General features: G+C 40.1%; 1 protein-coding gene across 1 annotated transcript in view; it reads right to left on the bottom strand.

Moving 5' to 3' along the window:
- The window catches only part of LOC128053635 (ceruloplasmin-like), a 40,618-nt gene that overhangs the window by 5,908 nt on the left and 13,219 nt on the right, over positions 1–21,491 (bottom strand). The window contains exons 9-16 of the mRNA XM_052646113.1: positions 21,260–21,471; positions 18,774–18,924; positions 17,654–17,866; positions 14,478–14,685; positions 10,778–10,917; positions 8,781–8,909; positions 3,305–3,411; positions 2,089–2,290 (exon numbers count right to left, since the gene is read on the bottom strand). Of these exons, the coding sequence (XP_052502073.1) occupies positions 2,089–2,290; positions 3,305–3,411; positions 8,781–8,909; positions 10,778–10,917; positions 14,478–14,685; positions 17,654–17,866; positions 18,774–18,924; positions 21,260–21,471 (1,362 nt within the window). The remainder of the gene's footprint in view (positions 1–2,088; positions 2,291–3,304; positions 3,412–8,780; positions 8,910–10,777; positions 10,918–14,477; positions 14,686–17,653; positions 17,867–18,773; positions 18,925–21,259; positions 21,472–21,491) is intronic.

The following is a 21,491-nucleotide window of genomic DNA, read 5'->3' as shown; positions in this document are numbered from 1 at the left end:
ACATATCCTTCTTTTTCCTTTTCTATTTTGTGTCTGTCTTTGGAAATACATGGAATATATTATTACAGTGACACAAATATATAATTAATTCAGAAAGCCCTTTCTTTGGGCTTCCCAGGTGGCTCAGTGGTAAAAGAATACTCCTGCCAGTGCAGAAAACACAAGAGACATGGGTTCCATCCCTGAGTCAACAAGATCCCTTGAAAGAGGAAATGGCAACCCACTTAAGTATTCTTGCCTGGGATATCCCATGGAGAGAAGAGCCTGGTGGGCTACACTCCATGGAGTCGCAAAGAGTCAGACACGACTGAGCACACAGACACACACTGTATATCATATATAATTAATAACCATTTATCTGTGGAGGTTGGGCTCTAATGCTTTTAGCTGATGGGAGGAAGTAATAGGAAAAACTAGGAGACCCTGACACACTGCTTTAGATCAGTGCTTCTCAAACTTTGGTGTGTGCATGGCTGGGAATCTTGTTAAAATACAGATTGTGATCCACTGGGTGTGTGAAGGCTGAAATACTGCATTTCTAACAAACTCTGAAGGGATGCCACTACTGCTGGTTCACGGACCACACTTGGAGCACAAGTGCCAGAATTGTTTGGAAAACACATCTATTTCTATTGTTCTCTAGCTCAGTGCTCTTGAAAACTTTAGCAGAGTGGTTCTCAACAGCTTTTCCTCCAAGGGAGGCAGTGTCTGGAGACATTTTTTTAGTTCTCACAACTTGAGAAGGGCTACTGGCATCTAGGGGGTTGGGAGTATGGCTCCTGCTAAACATCCTACAATGCACAAGACAGCTCCCCCAAGAGGAGTTGTCCAACCAAAAATGTCAATAGTGTCAAGTTTGAGAAACCCTGGTTTAGATCAAGTTTAAATTCAAATTCTTAACAGAGTATTCATTCCCCACCCTGATGGCTTCTTCTTTCCAGGTGCTCTGTGACCTAGCTTACCTTCTTCCATCCACCTGGGAGGTCATTCCCTTCGTTTTCTACTAGAGAGGCTCCTGCTGCTGCTGCTGCTGCTGCTGCTGCTGCTAAGTCGCTTCAGTTGTGTCTGACTCTGTGTGACCCCACAGACGGCAGCCCACCAGGCTCCCCTGTCCCTGGGATTCTCCAGGCAAGAACACTGGAGTGGGTTGCCATTTCCTTCTCCAATTCGTGAAAGTGAAAAGTGAAAGTGAAGTCGCTCAGTTGTTTGACTCTTAGTGACCCCATGGACTGCAGCCCACCAAGCTCCTCTGTCCATGGGATTTTCCAGCAAGAGTACTGGAGTGGGGTGCCACTGCCTTCTCTGAGAGGCTCCTAGGCATCTTTAAATACTCAAAGTTCTCCTCACCTTCATGAAACCATTCTTGACCTCCCAAATAAAAATGTAAAACACAGCGCTATTTATAATCCTGTCACAGCATCCCTTTGAGTCAGCTTGTTACTGTGGCAACACGCTGAACAACTTGAGAGATGATCCACCTTATGGCCTTTGTATCTCCTCAAGGCCTTGGACAGTGCTTTAGAGTGTGTAGTTAGACCTTCAAGGAATGTTAGCTGATATCCTCAGTTTTCCATTGTCCTCAGGGCTCCAGGGACATTAGAATTCACCATGCTGCTAGGACAGTGGTCTAAAGCTTGAGTGCCAACTCCAGCTCACTCACTGTCCTTTTCTCTATGGCTCATGAGCAAAGATTGGTTTTTAAACTTCTAAATAGTTGAACAAAATAAAAAATATATATATTTCCTGATGTGAAAATTGTGTGAAATACTATTTCCAGTGCAGTTTTACTGACTTGAAGCCACTTATATTTGCATGTAAGTACTCACTTACATGGGAGTGTTTTGGTGTCACAAGGGTTGAGTAGAAGAGTTCAAGGCAGAAACCCTATGGTCTACAAGTTTAAACTCTTTACTATCCAGCCCCTGATGGGAAAAGTTTGCTGGCCCCTGGTCGCTGTGCTCTGCACCCCAGCTCTATGGACTGTGTTCTTTGGACTGTGCTGAGAGTGACGGATGCAAACCTTTATCTGTTCCCTTTGGGCAGAACCACCTGTAGTTGCCAGTCAGTGAGTTAGTGAGTGGACATTACCATGCATTTTGTTGCTTTGTTTAAAAGTAATATCATTCCTGTCTACTTGGTTTGGTTCTTGAGCATAGGCATTGATGTTTTCTTCAATGTACCAGGATTCATTTTCATCAAAAGTCATGAAGAAGAGAACACGGTGAACTATGTTTTCTTTGGTGTCTTTTCGACATACAATCAAAGGACCTAGCAGTCCACTATTAAGATCCTGGGGAGACAAAGCAAGATGATGAACTGTGTCCACAGCTGAAAAACTCCCCCAGATAAGGAAAAGAGTGAGAAAAAGTTTTAGTTTGAGTGAGGTTAGATCCTGAGTTTTGAATGATTAGGATTCTAACTCTGAGCATAAAGAACAATATTTGACTTGCTAAATTCTCTTCCTTTTTTCTTTTTTTTCAAATCAGAATTTCCACAAATAACTTGCTAAATTCTTGATTGGAAAAAAAAAATGATCATCTCACTCATTAGAGTTGAGGTCTAAAGTGAACAACAAACTCCTGAAAGGGATTTTAGATACATTCCTGAGTGGATTTAGCTTTATCTTTGAAATTTTAATTAAAAAACAGAACTTTGGTTTTAATCAGAATTCCCTTGCATTGGAGTTGGTTGACAGACTTGTTTAAAGGTCTTGGATCCTCCTCCACCCATGATACATTTGTTCCTGCGGCCACTTTCAGTTGGGATCCCTGGTTCGTTTGTATTTATTTTCATTTGGGGTTGAATGTCTGTGTCTGCTCTTGGTTTTGGTGGTGAGTAGGGCAAAAATAACTGAAAGGCCAAAAAGGAGCTCTTTTTCTTTTTTTTAATACAAATGAACTGGACCTCGAGTTGAGAGTTTTTAAAAGCTAAATACTGTGTGTCCATTAATTTGTAACTAATTACAGAATTTTAAAACTTCATCCTTCATTTTCTGGAAACTAAATCTTATTCAATGAAACAAAGAAGACGGTATTATCATATAGTTATACATATATATGTGTGTATATCTCATATATATATATATGTACTTCAATCCACAGTAACATGTTGGAAAATATCCTAAATCTAAGTAATCATAATATAATAATTTTTTGCTCTTGAAAAATGCAAACTTGTGTAAAATTAGAAACTAAGCAGTATTTAGAAAGTTTACATAAAACTGAGATTTTAAAGAAAAATAAAGCCTTGCTTTCGTCATAATTCCTAAGAGGAGACAGTGTAAAAGCTGGAATTTGAAGCTTACCTTAACCATGTCCACGGTCGAATAGTAAAACCAAGGTATGCACTCGAAGTCATTTGAGGTAGGACCAGATCTTTCAGGAATCTGCCAAACATATGTTCGGATCTCTCCTGAAATAGGTAAATTCAATGTGTTTAAACAGAATCTTTTAAATCACATTTTTTTATGGAAAACCAGAAAATGAACAAACCCTAAAGCTATGCAGATATTAAACAGCATAGTCCTCGTTTTCACTCCTGGCTCCACAGCTTCTTGCTGTGTGATCTTAGCCAATGTATTTACGTGGTTTAGACTTCTGTTTCTTCAGGCTCAGTCAGGAAGATCCCCTGGAGGAGGGCATGCAACCAACTCCAGGGTTCTTGCCTGGGTGATCCCATGGACAGAGGAGCTTGGCAGGTTACAGTCCATGGAGTCACAAAGAGTTGAACGTGACTGAGCGACTAACACTTTTACTTCACTTTGCTTTTCCTTGTGTACATAAAATGGGAATTTAGGGATTAGACAAGATGGTGCAAAGGAAGCCCTTGGTGTTACATTATCTGACCCACAGAGCAAGGTTGATGTCACTGTCAGTGTCGGTTGTTATGTTCTCAGCATTATAGGATCAAAACTTTATAACGGGGGCTTCTCTGATGACTCAGAAGTAAAGAATTTGCCTGCCAGTGCAGAACATGGGTTCAATCCCCGGTCTAGGAAGATCCCATGTGCCAAGGGACAACAAAGTCCATGTGCCACGAATACTGAGCCAGTGCTCTAGAGCAACGAGAGAAACCACCGCAATGAGAAGCCTGTGCGCTGCAACTACCCTGTTCACTGAAACTAGAGAAAGCCCAGCAAAGCCAAAAATAAATAAGTAAATCTGAAAAATAAAAACCTTTATAGTGATTCTACCATTGAAAAATATCAATTGTTAAATCTAATTAATTTGCTCAACAAATACTTATTGTAATGAAGATAACTCAGTCTTTGAAATGTGACAGAATTGTTTTGAATCACAGCTCTGAACCTTCCAATCTGAGGATCACATGCACCTCCTTCCCTCCCCACCCCCAAGGCTGTTTGCATTAAGTTGAATCTTCTTGACTTTTGCAGGAAAGTTCTTTTGGTCCCCACCCTCACCCCTTGCTGTATCATTCTACATCTCTCCCTTCCAGAGGTGTTTCCAAGCACCTGTGACATAGTCTTCCTTCTCCACTAACCAACCCCATCCTCATCCTCCCCAGTTCCAAATCTTTAACAATCATCTTAGTACTAGCCCTCTCCTTCCAGCACACTGCACAGGTCCAGGGACACAGCAGGTACTCAGAAGTGTTCGTGAAATGCATGTAATGTGATCCTTTCCTGGCTAATCAGAACAAAGTGCTGACTTGCAAACTCCCTTGGCAGGAGACTCATCTTGGTCCCATGGTAGGACTGTCTGCTTTTAAAATCAAAAGGGAATGTTCCACCTATCACCAAAGTCTATCTTCAGTCTGTCTGCCCCACAATTCTTTTTTTTTTCCTTCTGAATTTGACCCTTTCTTTGATACCCTTGATTCCCAGAACCACTTATTTTGACTGGCACCTTTAGAGGACATTCTGCTGCCGCTGCCGCTGCTGCTAAGTCGCTTCAGTCGTGTCCAACTCTGTGCGACCCCATAGATCGCGGCCCACCAGGCTCCCCTGTCCCTAGCATTCTCCAGGCAAGAATACTGGAGTGAGTTGCCATTTCCTTCTCCAATGCATGCATGCATGCTAAGTCGCTGTAGTCGTGTCCAACCCTGTGCGACCCTATGGACAGCAGCCTACTAAGCTCCTCGCCCACAGGATTCTCTAGGCAAGAACACTGGAGAGGGTTGCCATTTCTTTCTCCAAGAACATTCTGGATGCCCCTTTTATATCTCCCTTGAAAAATACTTCACCAGGTGTCAACAGCCATGTCCCCCATGCCTGCATCCAGTGACTGGGCAGGGACACAAAGGTGCCGGTTCTCTTACAGGAGAGCTGCTGCTGCTAAGTCGCTTCAGGCTACCCAGTCTTTGAAGTTTCTCAGAGTTGTGGCTGTGACTTCTGTTGAGGTTGCATCTCTGTTAAACCTTTCTTCCTTGTCCAATTTTGCTTCTTTCTTTTTTTATTCCCCCAAAGTTGTTTATCCCAAGACCACTGTCTGCACACAAATCTTCATTTTAGGGTCTGCCTCCTGGGCATTTATATTAGAAAGTATTCATTTCCTTTGAGTTTAGAATGCTGAGTGGCATGCTGTACAGGGTGGCGTCATGATGATTAGCACATGAGGTTTCTCCCTTTTTCTTAGCTGCTCAACTCTTTCCCTTGCTTCCTCCCTCACACACTGCACCTTGTACTCAACTCCTACTTTAGCACTTGAGTTGGAGACATTGAACACAGCATAAATACCTGACAGGGACAGGTAAAGAGGTGAGAGAACTACACACAGATTGTATACACATGGTGCCCTATCCTGGAAGCAAACTTCATTTGCAAAAGGAACTTCTCTGTCAAACTTGTTCTTCAGCCCTTCTTGCTGTTGTTCAATTGCGAAGTCAGGTCCAACTCTTTGTGACCCCATGGACTGCAGCACACTAGTCTTCCCTGTCCTTCACCATCTCCCAGAATTTGCTCAAACTCATGTCCAGTGAGTCAGTGTTGTCATCCAACCATCTCATCTTCCGTCGCCCCCTTCTTCCTAGTCCACTAGTGTCTCTCACCTGGAACTATACCCCTATTTAAGAAAGAACATTAGCCCCACAGTCTTGCATAAAAGCTTTGGGGCTTTTCTTTTCCCCAAGGCAGTTACTTGGCTGTGTTTGTTTATTTTCAGTGGGATAGTCTGTTTTCATTCCAGGAGTGGAATATCTTTCCATCTGTTTGTGTTGTCTTCAGATTTCTTTCTCAGTGTCTTATACTTTTCTGAGTACAGTTCTTTTACCTCTTTTGGTTGGTTTGTTCCTAGGTAGTTTATTCTTTTTGATGTGATTGTGAATGGGATTAATTTCTTAATTTATTCATTAATTTCTCTTTCTGATATCTTGTTGTCAGTGTATAGACATGCAATACATTTCTGTACATTAATTTTGTATCCTTCAACTTTATCAGATTTGTTGATGAGCCCAAGGAGTGTTTTGGTGGTGGCTTTAGGATTTCCAATGTACAGTATCATGTCACCTGCAAACAGTAAGAGTTTCACTTTTTCTTTTCCAGTTTTGGATTCCTTTTATTTCTTTTTCTAGCTTGATTACTGTGACTAGGACTTTGAATACTATGTTGAATAAAACTGGTGAGAGTGGGCATCCTTGTCTTGCTTCTGATCATAGAGGAAACACTTTCAGGTTTTCACTGTTGAGTATGATGTTAGCTGTGGGCTTGTCATATATGGCCTTTATTATGTTGAGATATGTTCCATCTGTACTCACTTTGTTGAGACTCTTTACCATAAATAGTTGTTGAATTTTTCAAAAGCTTTTTCTGCATCTATTTAGATGATCCTATCCTTTTAGTCTTCAATTTGTTGATGATTTGTTGATGTAATGTATCACATTGATTGATCTGTGGATACTAAACTATCCCAGGTGACGCTAGTGGTAAAGAACCCATCTGCCAAGGTAGGAGACATAAGAGATGCAGGTTTGATCTCTGGGTCAGGAAGATCCTTTGGAGATGGAAATGGCAACCCACTCCAGCATTCTTGCCTAGAGAATTCCATGGATGGAATAGGCTGGCAGGCTACAGTCCATGGGGTCGCAAAGAGTCAGACACAACCGCAGTGACTTAGCAGGCATCCCTGGGATAAATCCCAACTGGTCATGGTATATGATCCTTTTATTGTATCATTGGATTTAGTTTGCTAGTATTTTGTTGAGGATTTTTGTATCTATGTTTTTCAGTGATATTGGCCTGGAATTTTATTTTTTTGTGGTTTCTTTGTTTGGTCTTGGTATCAGGGTGATGCTGGCCTCATAGGATAAGTTTGGAAGCATTCTTTCATCTGCAATTTTTTGAAAGAGTTTGAGAAGGATAGGTGTTAACTCTTTTCTAAAAGTTAGGTAGAATTCACCCATGAAGCCATCTGGTGCTGGACTTTGTTGTTGTTTTTTCAACTGATTCAGTTTCATTTCATGTTTTCAATTTTTCTTCCTGATTCAATCTCAGAAGATTGCATATTTCTAGGAGTTTATCTATTTATTCTAGGATGTCCATTTTATTAGCATATAATTGTTTGTAGTAAGCTCTTATGATAATTTGTATTGCTGTGGTGTCGGTTGTAAATTCTCTTTCATTTTTGATTTTATTTACTTGCACTCTCTCTCTTTTTTCTTGATGAATCTGACTAAACGTTTATCAATTTTATCTTTTTGAAGAGCTAACTCTTAGTTTCATTGATCTTTTACGTTACTCTTAAAATCTCTATTTCATTTATCTCTGCTCTGATCTTAATGTTTTCTTTCCTTCTACTAACTTTGATTTTGTTTATAAGCTGGAACAACCCATTATGGAAAACAGTATGAAAATTCCTCAAAACACTAAAAATAGAACTACTATATGATCCAGCAATTCCACTTACGGATATATACCCAAAGAAAATGAAAACACTAATTTGAAAAGATGCATGGACCCCAATGTTCATAGCAGCATTATTTATAATAGCCAAGATATGGAAGCAACCTAAGTGTCCTTCAACAGATGAATAGATGAAGGAGATGAATATATATATATTACTACTCACCAGGCTTCCCTGGTGGCTCAGAGGTTAAAGCATCTGCCTAGAATGCGGGAGACCCAGGTTTGATCCCTGGGTTGGGAAGATCCCCTGGAGAAGGAAAATGGCAACCCACTCCAGTATTCTTGCCTGGAGAATCCCATAGAGGGAGGAGACTGGTAGGCTACAGTCCATGGGGTCGCAAAGAGTCGGACACGACTGAGCGACGTCACTTCACTCAGCTATTACAAAGAATGAAAATTTGCCATTTGCAACTACACAGATGGACCTGGAGGGTATTATGTTTAATGGAATGTCAACTAGAGAAAGACAAATACTATACTATCACTTATATGTACAATCTAAAAATAAAGCACTAGTGAATATAACAAAAAAGAAACAGTGATAGAGGACAAACTAGTGGTTACCACTGGGGAGAAAAAAGTGAAGAAAGGCAAGATAGAAGCAGGGGATTAAGAGGTGCAAGCCACTATGTATAAAATAAATGAGCTATAAGGATATATTGCACAGCATAGGGAATAAAGCCAGTATTTTATAATAAATGGAGTATAATTTATAAAAATTTTGAATCACTATGTTGTACACCTGAAACTAGTATAGTATTGTAAATCAGTTACTATACCTCAATAAAGAAAAAGGCATGGCATATAGTAGGTATTTCACAAAAGAAAGAAACAAACAAAAAAGGGGGGGAGAAAGAGCAGACGTTATCCTCACAGTCCTGCATAAAAGCTTTGGAACTTTTATTTCTCCCGAAGCAGGTACCTGGCTGTGTTGTAACAACAGTGGGGTTGTCTGTTTTCACTCCATGAGCATGAATAGAATATGGTCTTGAGGCTTTATTTTTAAAGACAACATAGATTTTCTCACCAGGAGTGAGAAATATTATAGGACCTAGGAAATACAAAAAGAAAAATGGATGGATAGTTGTTATTTATTTTAAATTATGAGTCATCTGCCCTGTTAAGTATATGCACAGTGACTTATTATATTCCTTAACATGCAGCCAAATGAAACACAAACACATTTAACAAATGGACCATTGCTGGTTTATGACACATGGCTTTTGCCTGGAAAATTTAAATCACCTAGAATTTTTATAAGCTCTAGTTCTAGAAAACTTACTTCGGTGAGCATTAGTTAATGCCTATGAAAACACACAATTTAGAAATGGAACATTTTCTTTCTTGACCAATCTCACCATTTAAACCTTTTATTCTTTCCCCCTCTTTACCCTAGTGGAAGATTGGGAGAAACTGCAAGGTGTTTTCATTGACCCAGGGCTATTATCTCTCACAAATTGACCCTTCGTTTTACTCTCTTTTTTATCCCATGCTAAGAGCTGGAGGTATACAATTTATTATAAAACTTCTTTCTATTTGAAGGCAGATAGAATTTGTGGCTCTAAAAATTCTGAAACAGAGATGGTTTTGAGATGAACTAAGGCTTCCCTGATGGCTCAGTGGTAAAGAATCCACCTGCCAATGAAGGAGAGGCAGGTTTGATCCCTGGGTTGGGATGATCCCCTGGAGGGGGAAATGGCAACCCACTCCAGTATTCTTGCCTGGGAAATCCCATGGACAGAGAAGCCTGGGGGCCACAGTCCATGGGGTTGCAAAGAGTCTGACACCAGTTAGTGACTAAACAACAATAAAGCAGACAGAACTCTCCTTAAACGCATGCTATAACTATTAGTATCAGAACCCTGAAAAGACCTGGTAGATACTAGATACTAATGAAGTAAAGCACCTCTTTGCCTCCCATGGCAATTCTACCATCTCAAACACTACGCTTGCTTTTCCTTTTCTAAAAAGTGTGTGTGTGTGTGTGTGTGTGTGTGTGTGTGTAAATAAAGGAATCTAGAGGGTCATATTGTGTTATTTATCTTAGTGCATTTGGCCAGAATCCTAGAGAAAACAAATATAATACTGTTACTTTTTTTGAAGGGTCCATTCAAAAGCACTGGAAACTGAATACCACACACCTCCCTCCAGGGGTTGCAAAGCCCAAGAGGCTGATGCGGAGCCAAGAAAAGTACAAATTCCTCCTTGTCAGCATGCACATCCTTCTTCTCAGGGTGCCATGCCAGAATATGGCCTCCAATAGACACACAGATACTACGACAGAAATAAGATCTGGGCATATGGATATGCCTTGTGACCTCTGGAAATATTATGCAATGTATGGACATGCCATTTGACATAACAAATGAATACATTGTGTGACCTATGGAAACGCTGTGTGACTTATAGAAATGCTACATGTGGGTGCCTGGGAGGCACTTATAAGTTTTTTAGCTGATCTGTCAAAGGTGGGGGTATGGGCTATATTTTTCTCACTCCTAGACAGAAGGTGAAATTAAATCTTAAGCAATTAACTGTTTAAACACTTAAATTTAAACAACGAAGGCCCCCTCCTAACTATATGAGGGTTTCTGGGATTTGTTTTAATTTCAAAGAAATTATCTTTAAATATTATTTCTAAAGTCCCTCCCAGAATCTTGGGATTCTGTGTGCAAGAAGCCAGATAATCTGAAACTAACCATATTCATTGTCTGTGATATCTTTGTTGTCCATTTAAAAATATTTGAATCACTCTTCTTTTCCCAATAAAAGTGTCTACCAGCAAACAAATTAAAGTTAGAATTATAGGCACTTTTCTCCACTGAGGTAGAAGTTGACAATATTCTTATATAGGCAACAATTTCCAGTGGTTGAGGACAAGATGACAAACCCCAAACCAATCTTCTAGTGTATCAATACCTAGTATATCCAGATGTATTTCATCTTCACTTCGTACTGTTTGATTTGTGAATGTGATGTCATCATATTGGCGGTATACGACCTTCTTGTATTTGGACCCAAGATATGTCTCAACTCTATCCAAGTATATGTTTGTTTTGCTTTGAGAAATAAAAACAAAAAATCACAAAGTTAATTAATTTAACCATTAAATTAGACAAATTATCATATGGAATAACTTATTGGAATAATGCAGTTTATTAATATCTACAGTTTATTCTGTGAACGGTGAACTTCCAGATGTTCAAGCTGGTTTTAGAAAAGGCAGAGGAACCAGAGATCAAATTGCCAACATCTGCTGGATCATGGAAAAAGCAAGAGAGTTCCAGAAAAACATCTATTTCTGCTTTATTGACTATGCCAAAGCCTTTGACTGTGTGGATCACAATAAACTGTGGAAAATTCTGAAAGAGATGGGAATACCAGACCCCCTGACCTACCTCTTGAGAAACCTATATGCAGGTCAAGAAGCAACAGTTAGAACTGGACATGGAACAACAGACTGGTTCCGAATAGGAAAAGGAGTACATCAAGGCTGTATATTGTCACCCTGCTTATTTAACTTATATGCAATTATAGGGGACTGGAATGCAAAAGTAGGAAGTCAAGACACCTGGAGTAACAGGCAGATTTGGCCTTGGAATGCGGAATGAAGCAGGGCAAAGACAAATAGAGTTTTGCCAAGAAAATGCACTGGTCATAGCAAACACCCTCTTCCAACAACACAAGAGAAGACTCTACACATGGACATCACCAGATGGTCAACACTGAAATCAGATTGATTCTATTCTTTGCAGCCAAAGATGGAGAAGCTCTATACAGTCAACAAAAACAAGACCGGGAGCTGACTGTGGCTCAGATCATGAACTCCTTATTGCCAAAATCAGACTCAAATTGAAGAAAGTAGGGAAAACCGCTAGACCATTCAGGTATGACCTAAATCAAATCCCTTATGATTATACAGTGGAAGTGAAAAATAGATTTAAGGGTCTAGATCTGATAGATAGAGTGCCTGATGAACTATGGAATGAGGTTCGTGACATGGTACAGGAGACAGGGACCAAGACCATCCCCATGGAAAAGAAACGCAAAAAAGCAAAATGGCAGTCTGGGGAGGCCTTACAAATAGCTGTGAAAAGAAGAGAGGCAAAAAGCAGAGGAGAAAAGGAAAGATATAAGCATCTGAATGCAGAGTTCCAAAGAATAGCAAGAAGAGATAAGAAAGCCTTCTTCAGAGATCAATGCAAAGAAATCAAGGAAAGCAACAGAATGGGAAAGACTAGAGATCTCTTCAAGAAAATTAGAGATACCAAGGGAACATTTCATGCAAAGATGGGCTCAATAAAGGACAGAAATGGTATGGACCTAACAGAAGCAGAAGATATTACGAAGAGGTGGCAAGAATACACAGAAGAACTCTACAAAAAAGATCTTCACGACCCAGATAATCATGATGATGTGATCACTAATCTAGAGCCAGACATCTTGGAATGTGAAGTCAAGTGGGCCTTAGAAAGCATCACTACAAACAAAGCTAGTGGAGGTGATGGAATTCCAGTTGAGCTGTTTCAAATCTTGAAAGATGATGCTGTGAAAGTGCTGCACTCAATATGCTAGCAAATTTGGAAAAGTCAGCAGTGGCCACAGGACTGGAAAAGGTCAGTTTTCATTCCAATTCCAAAGAAAGACAATGCCAAAGAATGCTCAAACTACTGCACAATTGCACTCATTTCACATGCTAGTAAAGTAATGCTCAAAATTCTCCAAGCCAGACTTCAGCAATAGGTGAACCGTGAACTCCCTGATGTTCAAGCTGGTTTTAGAAAAGGCAGAGGAACCAGAGATTAAATTGCCAAGATCTGCTGGATCATGGAAAAAGCAAGAGAGTTCCAGAAAAACATCTATTTCTGCTTTATTGACTATGCCAAAGCCTTTGACTGTGTGGATCACAATAAACTGTGGAAAATTCTGAAAGAGATGGGAATACCAGACCACCTAACTTGCCTCTTGAGAAATCTGTATGCAGGTCAAGAAGCAACAGTTAGAACTGGACATGGAACAACAGACTGGTTCCAAATAGGAAAAGGAGTACGTCAAGGCTGCATATTGTCACCCTGCTTATTTAACTTATATGCAGAGTACATCATGAGAAATGCTGGACTGGAAGAAACACAAGCTGGAATCAAGATTGCCAGGAGAAATATCAATCACCTCAGATATGCAGATGACACCACCCTTATGGCAGAAAGTGAAGAGGAGCTAAAAAGCCTCTTGATGAAAGTGAAAGAGGAGAGTGAAAAAGTTGGCTGAAAGCTCAACATTCAGAAAACGAAGATCATGGCTTCTGGTCCCATCACTTCATGGGAAATAGATGGGGAAACAGTGGAAACAGTGTCAGACTTTATTTTTTTGGGCTCCAAAATCACTGCAGATGGTGACTGAAGCCATGAAATTAAAAGACGCTTACTCCTTGGAAGAAAAGTTATGATCAACCTAGATAGCATATTCAAAAGCAGAGACATTACTTTGCCGACTAAGGTCCATCTAGTCAAGGCTATGGTTTTTCCTGTGGTCATGTATGGATGTGAGAGCTGGACTGTGAAGAAGGCTGAGCGCCAAAGAATTGATGCTTTTGAACTGTGGTGTTGGAGAAGACTCTTGAGAGTCCCTTGGACTGCAAGGAGATCCAACCAGTCCATCCTAAAGGAGATCAGTCCTGGCTGTTCTTTGGAAGGACTGATGTTGAAGCTGAAACTCCAGTACTTGGGCCACCTCATGCGAAGAGTTGACTCATTGGAAAGACCCTGATGCTGGGAGGGATTGGGGGCAGGAGGAGAAAGGGACGACAGAGGATGAGATGGTTGGATGGCATCACCGACTCGGTGGACATGAGTCTGGGTGAACTCTAGGAGTTGGTGATGGACAGGGAGGCCTGACATGCTGCAATTCATGGGGTCACAAGGAGTCGGACACGACTGAGCAACTGAACTGACTGACTGACTGAGAGTCTATTTTACCTTAGAAATTCATTTCATTAAAAAAATATATATATATTTATTTCGGTAAGATTGTTGGATATTCATCCTGTACCTTAAAACATGTTTTTAGGATGAAATTCAGTTTTGATCAAATGAATAAATAGTAAGAGAGAAAAATCAGAGAAAGATATCAAATTTTACACAGAAAGAAAAATTAGTGTCTTCAATTTGAGGTTCAAAGAAGAATAGCAATAGCCGGAAACAAATGAAGTCAAAAAAATTCTGACTAATTCCAAATGTTAAATGTAGCTGAAGTTATACTTATTATACCTTAAAGTGGTGAGATTGGATAGTAAAACACATAAGGAAGAGAGAAGACAAGAAATGAAAAGAGAGACAAGCAGAAACAGCAAAGAAGAATTAAGTTATGTTAATATTTGGAAAGATTAGATGTATTTATAACTGAAGACATCACAGACACATTTTGAAGTTATTTGTAATTAAATGTGTCCTAAACTACACATGCCACACACATACCGCACACAAATAAATACACACCACACACACACACACACACACACACACACACACACACACACACACACACACACAAGACTGAAAGGAAAGCGTGGAGGACTACAGAATAAACCCTGCCCAATTAGAGATGGAAGTCACTGCCATACTTCTGTCCTTGGAGACGATGCAGTTCTCTCTCCCACTCCCTGCTAGGAGAATAATCCCACACAATTTCCTCAGCTGCGATATAAATAACCTTCGCCTCCTGGTACTGTGTTTGATCCGGGTTTGGCTCTGAACACTCCCTCACTTGGTATTTATGTTTCATGCCTCCAATATAGTGCTCTGAGGTTATACAAACCACATCAAAAATGCCTAGGGGGAAATAAGAAAAGAATACTTACGGCATTGCATTCAGATTTCTTTTCTCTAAATCATCTATAAGATATAAATCCCTCAGAGAAATACTATAAGATAGTTCATTCATTCTTCCACTAATTTGACAAGTATTTATTTAGTATCTTCTTTATGCCAGGCATATTTCTTGGCACTTGGGAAACATTAATGAATAAAATAGCTAAACATTCTTGCCCTTGTGGTTTATATTGCAGGGTGTTGTAGAGACAGATGACCAACATAGTAAGTAAAGCTGATGTGGGTTGGAAGGTGATAAGTGCTATGGATTAAGGAAAATGTAGGACAGTGTAAGGAGTATTGAGAATTCTGGATGAATGTGTGGAGAGAGAGGGCAATGAACAATATTTTATAGGATGATCAGGGTAGGCCTTGATGGGTGAGTGACATTTGGGCAGATTCATAAGAGATAGATGGTGGATCCAGAGGAAGGGCAATCCAGCAAGAGGAAATAGATAGCAAAATTCCCTGCCTGCGGGTCTGCTTGGTGTGTTTGAAGGCCATCTAAGAAGCCTGGGGGTCTGGAGTAGAATGAGCAAGGCTGAGGGTACTAGGAAACAGGATTGGTGGGGAATGGAGGACAAAGTCACACAGGCCCTTGTAGGCCATTGAAAAATCTGTAGCTTTAACTCTGAGTCTATGAGTGACATAAGAACATTCTGGCAGTTGTGCTGAGAATAGACCAGAGAGGGCAAGGGAGGAAGGAAGGAGACTTGTTAGAAGGCTATTACAATAACCCACAAGGGATGATGATGGTTGGAGCAGAGGGGTAGTGTGGAGGTAGTGAAAGGAAGTTGAAGGAAATCAGAATAATATGTTACTAATAAGAACCCCAAACAGTGACCACAATGAAAACAAATCACCGCAACAACAAACTCCAGCGTGGATCAGGCCAGAAAATTCCACCTAAATTCCAGCTGTCTTTTATTTTGGTAATTTTATGCCCTTCATGTTCTGACTTCGTTTCTATTAATATTGATATCACCTTCATCGACACTAGCATTCTCTTTCAACTCTGTACGTATTTCTGTGGTTATTGTTACTTTTCGTGACACTGCCATGTGTTTACTGTGGTGGATACTGTTTAGGAAAGAGGAAGAAAAGCAGACTACTTTTTTTTTCAAGACCAGGGAAACATCTACAGGGGAAAGGAGAGGAAGAAGTGGGAAGGGAATGGGTGATAACTTGCCACTAGGTGAGTGAGTATAGCAGAGAAGAGAAAGTGGTGAAGAAAGACTTTTCTTTTTTTCTTGTGATTACTTCTTTTTGGATAATCTTTTTAAAATATTATTTTTTAAAGTGTAGTTGATTTGCAATGTTTCTGCCATACAATAAAGTGATTCAGTTATATATATATATATATATATATTTCAGAATCTTTTCCATTATAGGTTATTATAAGATATTGCATATAGTTCCCGGTGCTGTAAGTAGGTCCTTGTTATTAATCTATTTATACATAGTGCTGTGTATTTATCCCCCTTTCCTCTTTGATAAACATAAGTTTGTTTTCTATGTCTATGAGTCTACTTCTATTTTGTAAAGAAGTTCACTTATAACATTTTTTTAGATTCCAAGTATAAGTGATATCACATGATATTTGTCTTTCTCTGACTTACTTCACTTAGTACAACAAAGTCCATCATTGTTGCTGCAAATGGCAATATTTCTTTTTTTTAAAAAATGGCTGAGTAATCTTCTGATTACTCATAATCACCAGCACTATTTGTTTGGAATGTAGAATAAAAAAATATGTAAATATGTAGTCGGATGAATTTGTGATATCACAAAAAGTTAAGATACAAATCCATGGTATTTTTAGAGTAATTTGTTTATTGTAGTGCTTCCTGCATAGCTCAGTTGGTAAAGAATCCACCTGCAATGCAGTAGACCCCTGTTTGATTCCTGGGTCGGGAAGATCCACTGGAGAAGGGATAGTTTACCCATTCCAGTATTCTTGGGCTTCCCTTGTGGCTCAGCTGGTAAAAAATCAGCCTGCAATGCAGGAGACCTGGGTTTGATCCCTGGGTTGGGAAGATCCCCTGGAGAAGGGAAAGGCTACCCACTCCAGTATTCTGGCCTGGAGAATTCCATGGACTGTATAGTATAGTCCATAAGGTCGCAAAGAGTCAGACACGACTGAGCGACTTTCACTTTCACTTGTTTATTGTATAGCCAGTATTCAACTGGTGTTAGTACTTTTTGACCAAAGAGAGTTTTGTTTGCTTATTTTATTTTTTGTTAAGGTATATCTGCGGGATGAAAGAAAATATTAAAATTTTAAATCTAACATATACCAGGCCCTTTACTACACTGCATCTATCTCATATGATTGTGTTTATTGCTTTTTATGGATTGTAAATTATTACAATCCCTGTTTTATAAATGAGGGTATTAGATTCAGAGGAGAGGGGAGGCTCCTCTGACTCCCTTAACAATTTTCTGATACAAGGTGCCTTTAAAAAACTGCCAGAAATAGTCAACCTCATTGAAGTAAGAAATATTTCCGAAGGGAGCAAAACTAGCAAGGAGAGGGATAAGAGACGAAGGCGGAAAAGAGAATGGTAAGGTTGATGCAGGAGGAAGACCTGGGAAGCAAATGGACAGAAGAGTAAGAAATGCAGCAGATAATAGAATGAAAGCAAATTAAAATGCTTCAGAGCATCCTCATTGCTTTTGAAAAGTATGGGTTGATTTAGAGCCTGATACCTGGGAAGAGAAAGATGGAAAGGGCTGAAAGGGTTTTTGTGTACAGGAAAATGATACACTTACACTCCTATAAATTAAATGGATCAGGGCAAAAGTATTTTAAAACATTATTTGGATAACTTCCTTTTTTCCTGTACAAACAATATTCAGTGCATATGAAGACATTGCTTTTTCATAGTTTGGGCATATTTCAGGCTGATGGAGAAGACACACAACTTACCTATGGAATCAGGTGTCATAAGAAGTGTTTGTGAGATATGGGGATTCACAGATACGGTGTCATCCCTTGATCCTAAGGAAGTGAAGGTATTTCCTGAAAAATATATCCCATGAAAGTCTTGACTTGATCCCACACTAAGAACATGCCATGAAACATTGTCTCCTAAGCACATATCTAGTCCAGGCAGATTTCCATACATGTATCCATTTATCGCTGCAAGACATTTGTGACAAAGAAAAGATTGTTTAATTTATTGGTACTTGACATCTCTTGGACTCAACCAAGGACTATCCATTAAGCAGTTCATTCATGTAAGATATCAACATTACCCAAGCCAACCCCTTCTTTTTAGATTTGATGAAACTAAGGTCAGAGAGACTTGTTCAGTGTCATGAAGCTAATGAATGAAACTGTTGAGACCAGAGTCCAAGTCTCCAGATTCTAGATCAAGTCTCCACATTCTAGATCATTCTTTTTTCCCACCACGCTTTAAAGTCTTCAGAAACCAACCAACCAACTCAACAAACACCCTACCTATCCACTCCATTACTTTGGCACTAGAGAAATATGTGACTTTTCTGTATCATATTTAGCAATAGCTAAAATAATGTATTGCACCAAAAAGGCATTGGTAAACATTTGATAGAATGTAACATAATCACCCTGCTACTGCTGCTGCTGCTAAGTCACTTCAGTCATGTCCGACTCTGTGCGACCCCATAGACGGCAACCCACCAGGCTCCCCCGTCCCTGGGATTCTCCAGGCAAGCACATTGGAGTGGGCTGCCATTTCCTTCTCCAATGCATGAAAGTGAAACGTGAAAGTGAAGTCACTCAGTCGTGTCTGACTCTTCGCGACCCCATGGACTGCAGCCTACCAGGCTCCTCCGTCCATGGGATTTTCCAGGGAAGAGGACTGGAGTTGGGCGCCATCGCCTTCTCCGTAATCACCCTAGTAAGCTCTATTTTTATTGGGAAATTATGTTTACAGAAAACATGAAACATAGTAGCCAACAATTGAGGGGAAAATATGTTTCTCTTAAAAAAATCTGTAATTCTTTAGGCCTAGTGAAATTAAACTGCTTAATACATTTATCTTTTAAGTTAAGTGTTCTCTTACAATACTTCTTGTTAGACTCCTGGAAGTTTGGATCCTCTGTATCCACATTTTCAGGCTCTGTGGTAAATATCCTGATATTTTTATCTAAGAGATAACTTCGATTTTCATCAAATATTGTGGCAAGTAGGTAAAATTCCTTGTCTATTCCTTTCTGTGGATGAAAATAGAAAAAATAAACAGACACAAAATATGCATAGTACATATTCAAAGTAGTGCATAGTACATATTCAAATGGTTGGCCCTCATATAGGATTTCCCATGCAATGTTCTTGGAAAAACTGATCAATTAACTTCCCCACTTACGGATTTTTTATACAAATGTATGAATCCCAGTGAATAGATTTATCACAGAACTAAGAAGTTGGGAGAAATCTCTACCATTGTTTTCATGTAAAGCTCTTACTCTAGGGACCCCCTATATCTTAACTTCATAAAACTAAACGCTATAATAACAGATGTTTATAGTGGCTTCTCTTGGAAGCTTTGTAAAATGTAAGTTAAATAAAATGTTTTCGATTCTAGAAAGTCTGTATTTTAGGATTTATGAAGAAATATACGTATATATTTATATTTTTGGATAAAGTAGAAAAATTATATGTACTGTAAAAATTATGGGGCTATATGATTTTCATTATATAGATGACTATAAATACATAGCCATATTTTAAAATAAAATATACATTCAATTTTACATGTTTACACTGGGGATTTATAAGGCTTTTTTGTTGTTGTTCTTTAGTTGCTAAATTGTGTTTGACTGTTTTGTGACCTCACGGACCGTTGCCCACCAGGCTGCTCTGTCCATAGGATTTCCCAGGCAGAAATGCTGGAGTGGGTTGCTATTTCCTTCTTCAGGGGATCTTCCCGACCCAGGGATCAAACCTGTGTCTCCTGTATTGCAGGAGGATTCTTTACCAACTGAGCCAGCTGGGAAGCCCTTATAAGGCTTTCCAACACATGAATTACAAAAGAACTTGGCTATTACTTCACTTGTGAGTGAAAACAAGGGAAATTCACTCATTAAGCATTTACTGAGCACCTACTACATGCCACAGAAGGACTGGGTTTGTTACCAAAAATTTAATAAAACCCTATCTGTGGTTTCAAGGCACTTAGAGTCTATTGGGAGAGACAGGCCAGTAAAAATAACTGCCTGGGGAAGTGCTTTAACAGGGCTTTCCAGGTGGCTCAGTGATCAAGAATCTGCCTGCCAATACAGGAGACACAGGTTCAATCTCGTGGTCAGGAAAATCCCCTGGAGAAGGAAATGGCAATCCATGCCAGTATTCTTGCCTGAAAAATCCCATGGACAGAAGAACCTGGCGGGCTACGGTCCATGGGGTCAGACAGGTCCAAAGAGTCAGACAGGACTGAAGTGACTTGAGCACAAGTGCTCTGACAGAAATCTACAGACGGAACCGCAATAACCTGCAGGAACTTGAACTAAATTTAGTTTGGGAATATTGTTTGAAGAAAATGAAGGGACCCTCAGTCTGAGTTTTTATCAAAAATTCCCCCCTTTTAGCAGGTAAAACAGTGAGGAAAGTCCGTTCCAGACAGAGAGAAGAAGGGCAAAATCAAAAAGATGTGAACTAGCCATCCTTACTCAGAACTAACAGGCTAACTTTGCAGTAAGACCAGAATGGAGTGTGCAGGGTGGGGCTGGGGTGGGGGGGGTGGCGGGGGGAGCATGGATCTGGAAGGATCCATGGGGTCTGATATGTTGCCTTCTGAGCCAACAGACTGTAGGGTGATTTTTAGGGTCGAGAGTGCTATAATCTGATTAGAAAGGGAGGAATGTGGAGCTATACTGAAGCATAATGGAAGCAGGGATAGGAGTTAGGAGGTTACAGGAATTCAGAAAGAGATGATGCTGCCTCAAATAAGGCAATGGGATCAGAGAGCTGGTGACCAGTGCTGGAGGGGAGAAACAAGGAGTTGTTGATTGAAGTCCTGGGCTTGGTGGTGTCCTTCTCTAAGAGACAGGATAGAGGAAAAAGAGATGACTCAGAGAAGGGTGGGACAGGCAGTGGCTGTCTAGAGGGAGACGATGAGTTAAAACAGTCAAGTGGGGACTTCTCTGGTGGTCCAGTGGTTGGTACTTTGCCTTCCAATTCAGGGCATGTGCTTTTGATCCTTGGTAGGGGAGCTGAGATCCCACATGCCTCGTGGCTGAAACACCAAAACATAAAAAACCAGAAGCACTACTGCAAGAAATTCAATAAAGACTTTTAAAATGGTCCACATTAAAAAAAAAAAAATCTTAAAAAAGTAGCAGAACAGTCCAGCAGAATTAAAAGTGTCTGGAACATGCCCAGAGTTCACTGGGCATGAGAAGACACAGGTCTGAAGCTGAGGAAAGAGTAAAACTGAGAGACACAGGTACACAGAAGTTGAAGGTGCCCACTGCACACTGCCTTTCCCCTGAAGATGTTTCAGGCAACCTCTCACCAAGGCATACCCGGACATAGGTCCCATCACTTAACCTGTTTGCCATCCTCTCCAAGACTTCCATTTCTGCACACGAGAAGAGGCCCTATAAGGCCGCTGTTGATGTCTGTTTTAAAATCTACTGAGGAGAAGTATGACCAGGTCAGGCAGTTTGGGTCTGTGGAAGTGGGTCCCACATCTATTGGAACTTCCCATGTATAAACGAATGTTGCACCAGGATTTACATGCGAGGAGGGCGACGGGGTACCTAGTAAGAAAGAAATATTT

The sequence above is a fragment of the Budorcas taxicolor genome, chromosome 1, assembly GCF_023091745.1.
Source record: "Budorcas taxicolor isolate Tak-1 chromosome 1, Takin1.1, whole genome shotgun sequence".
NCBI classification, from domain to species: domain Eukaryota; kingdom Metazoa; phylum Chordata; class Mammalia; order Artiodactyla; family Bovidae; genus Budorcas; species Budorcas taxicolor.
The sequence above is the reverse complement of the archived record's forward strand: the minus strand, read 5'-3'. Positions and strand labels throughout refer to the sequence as shown.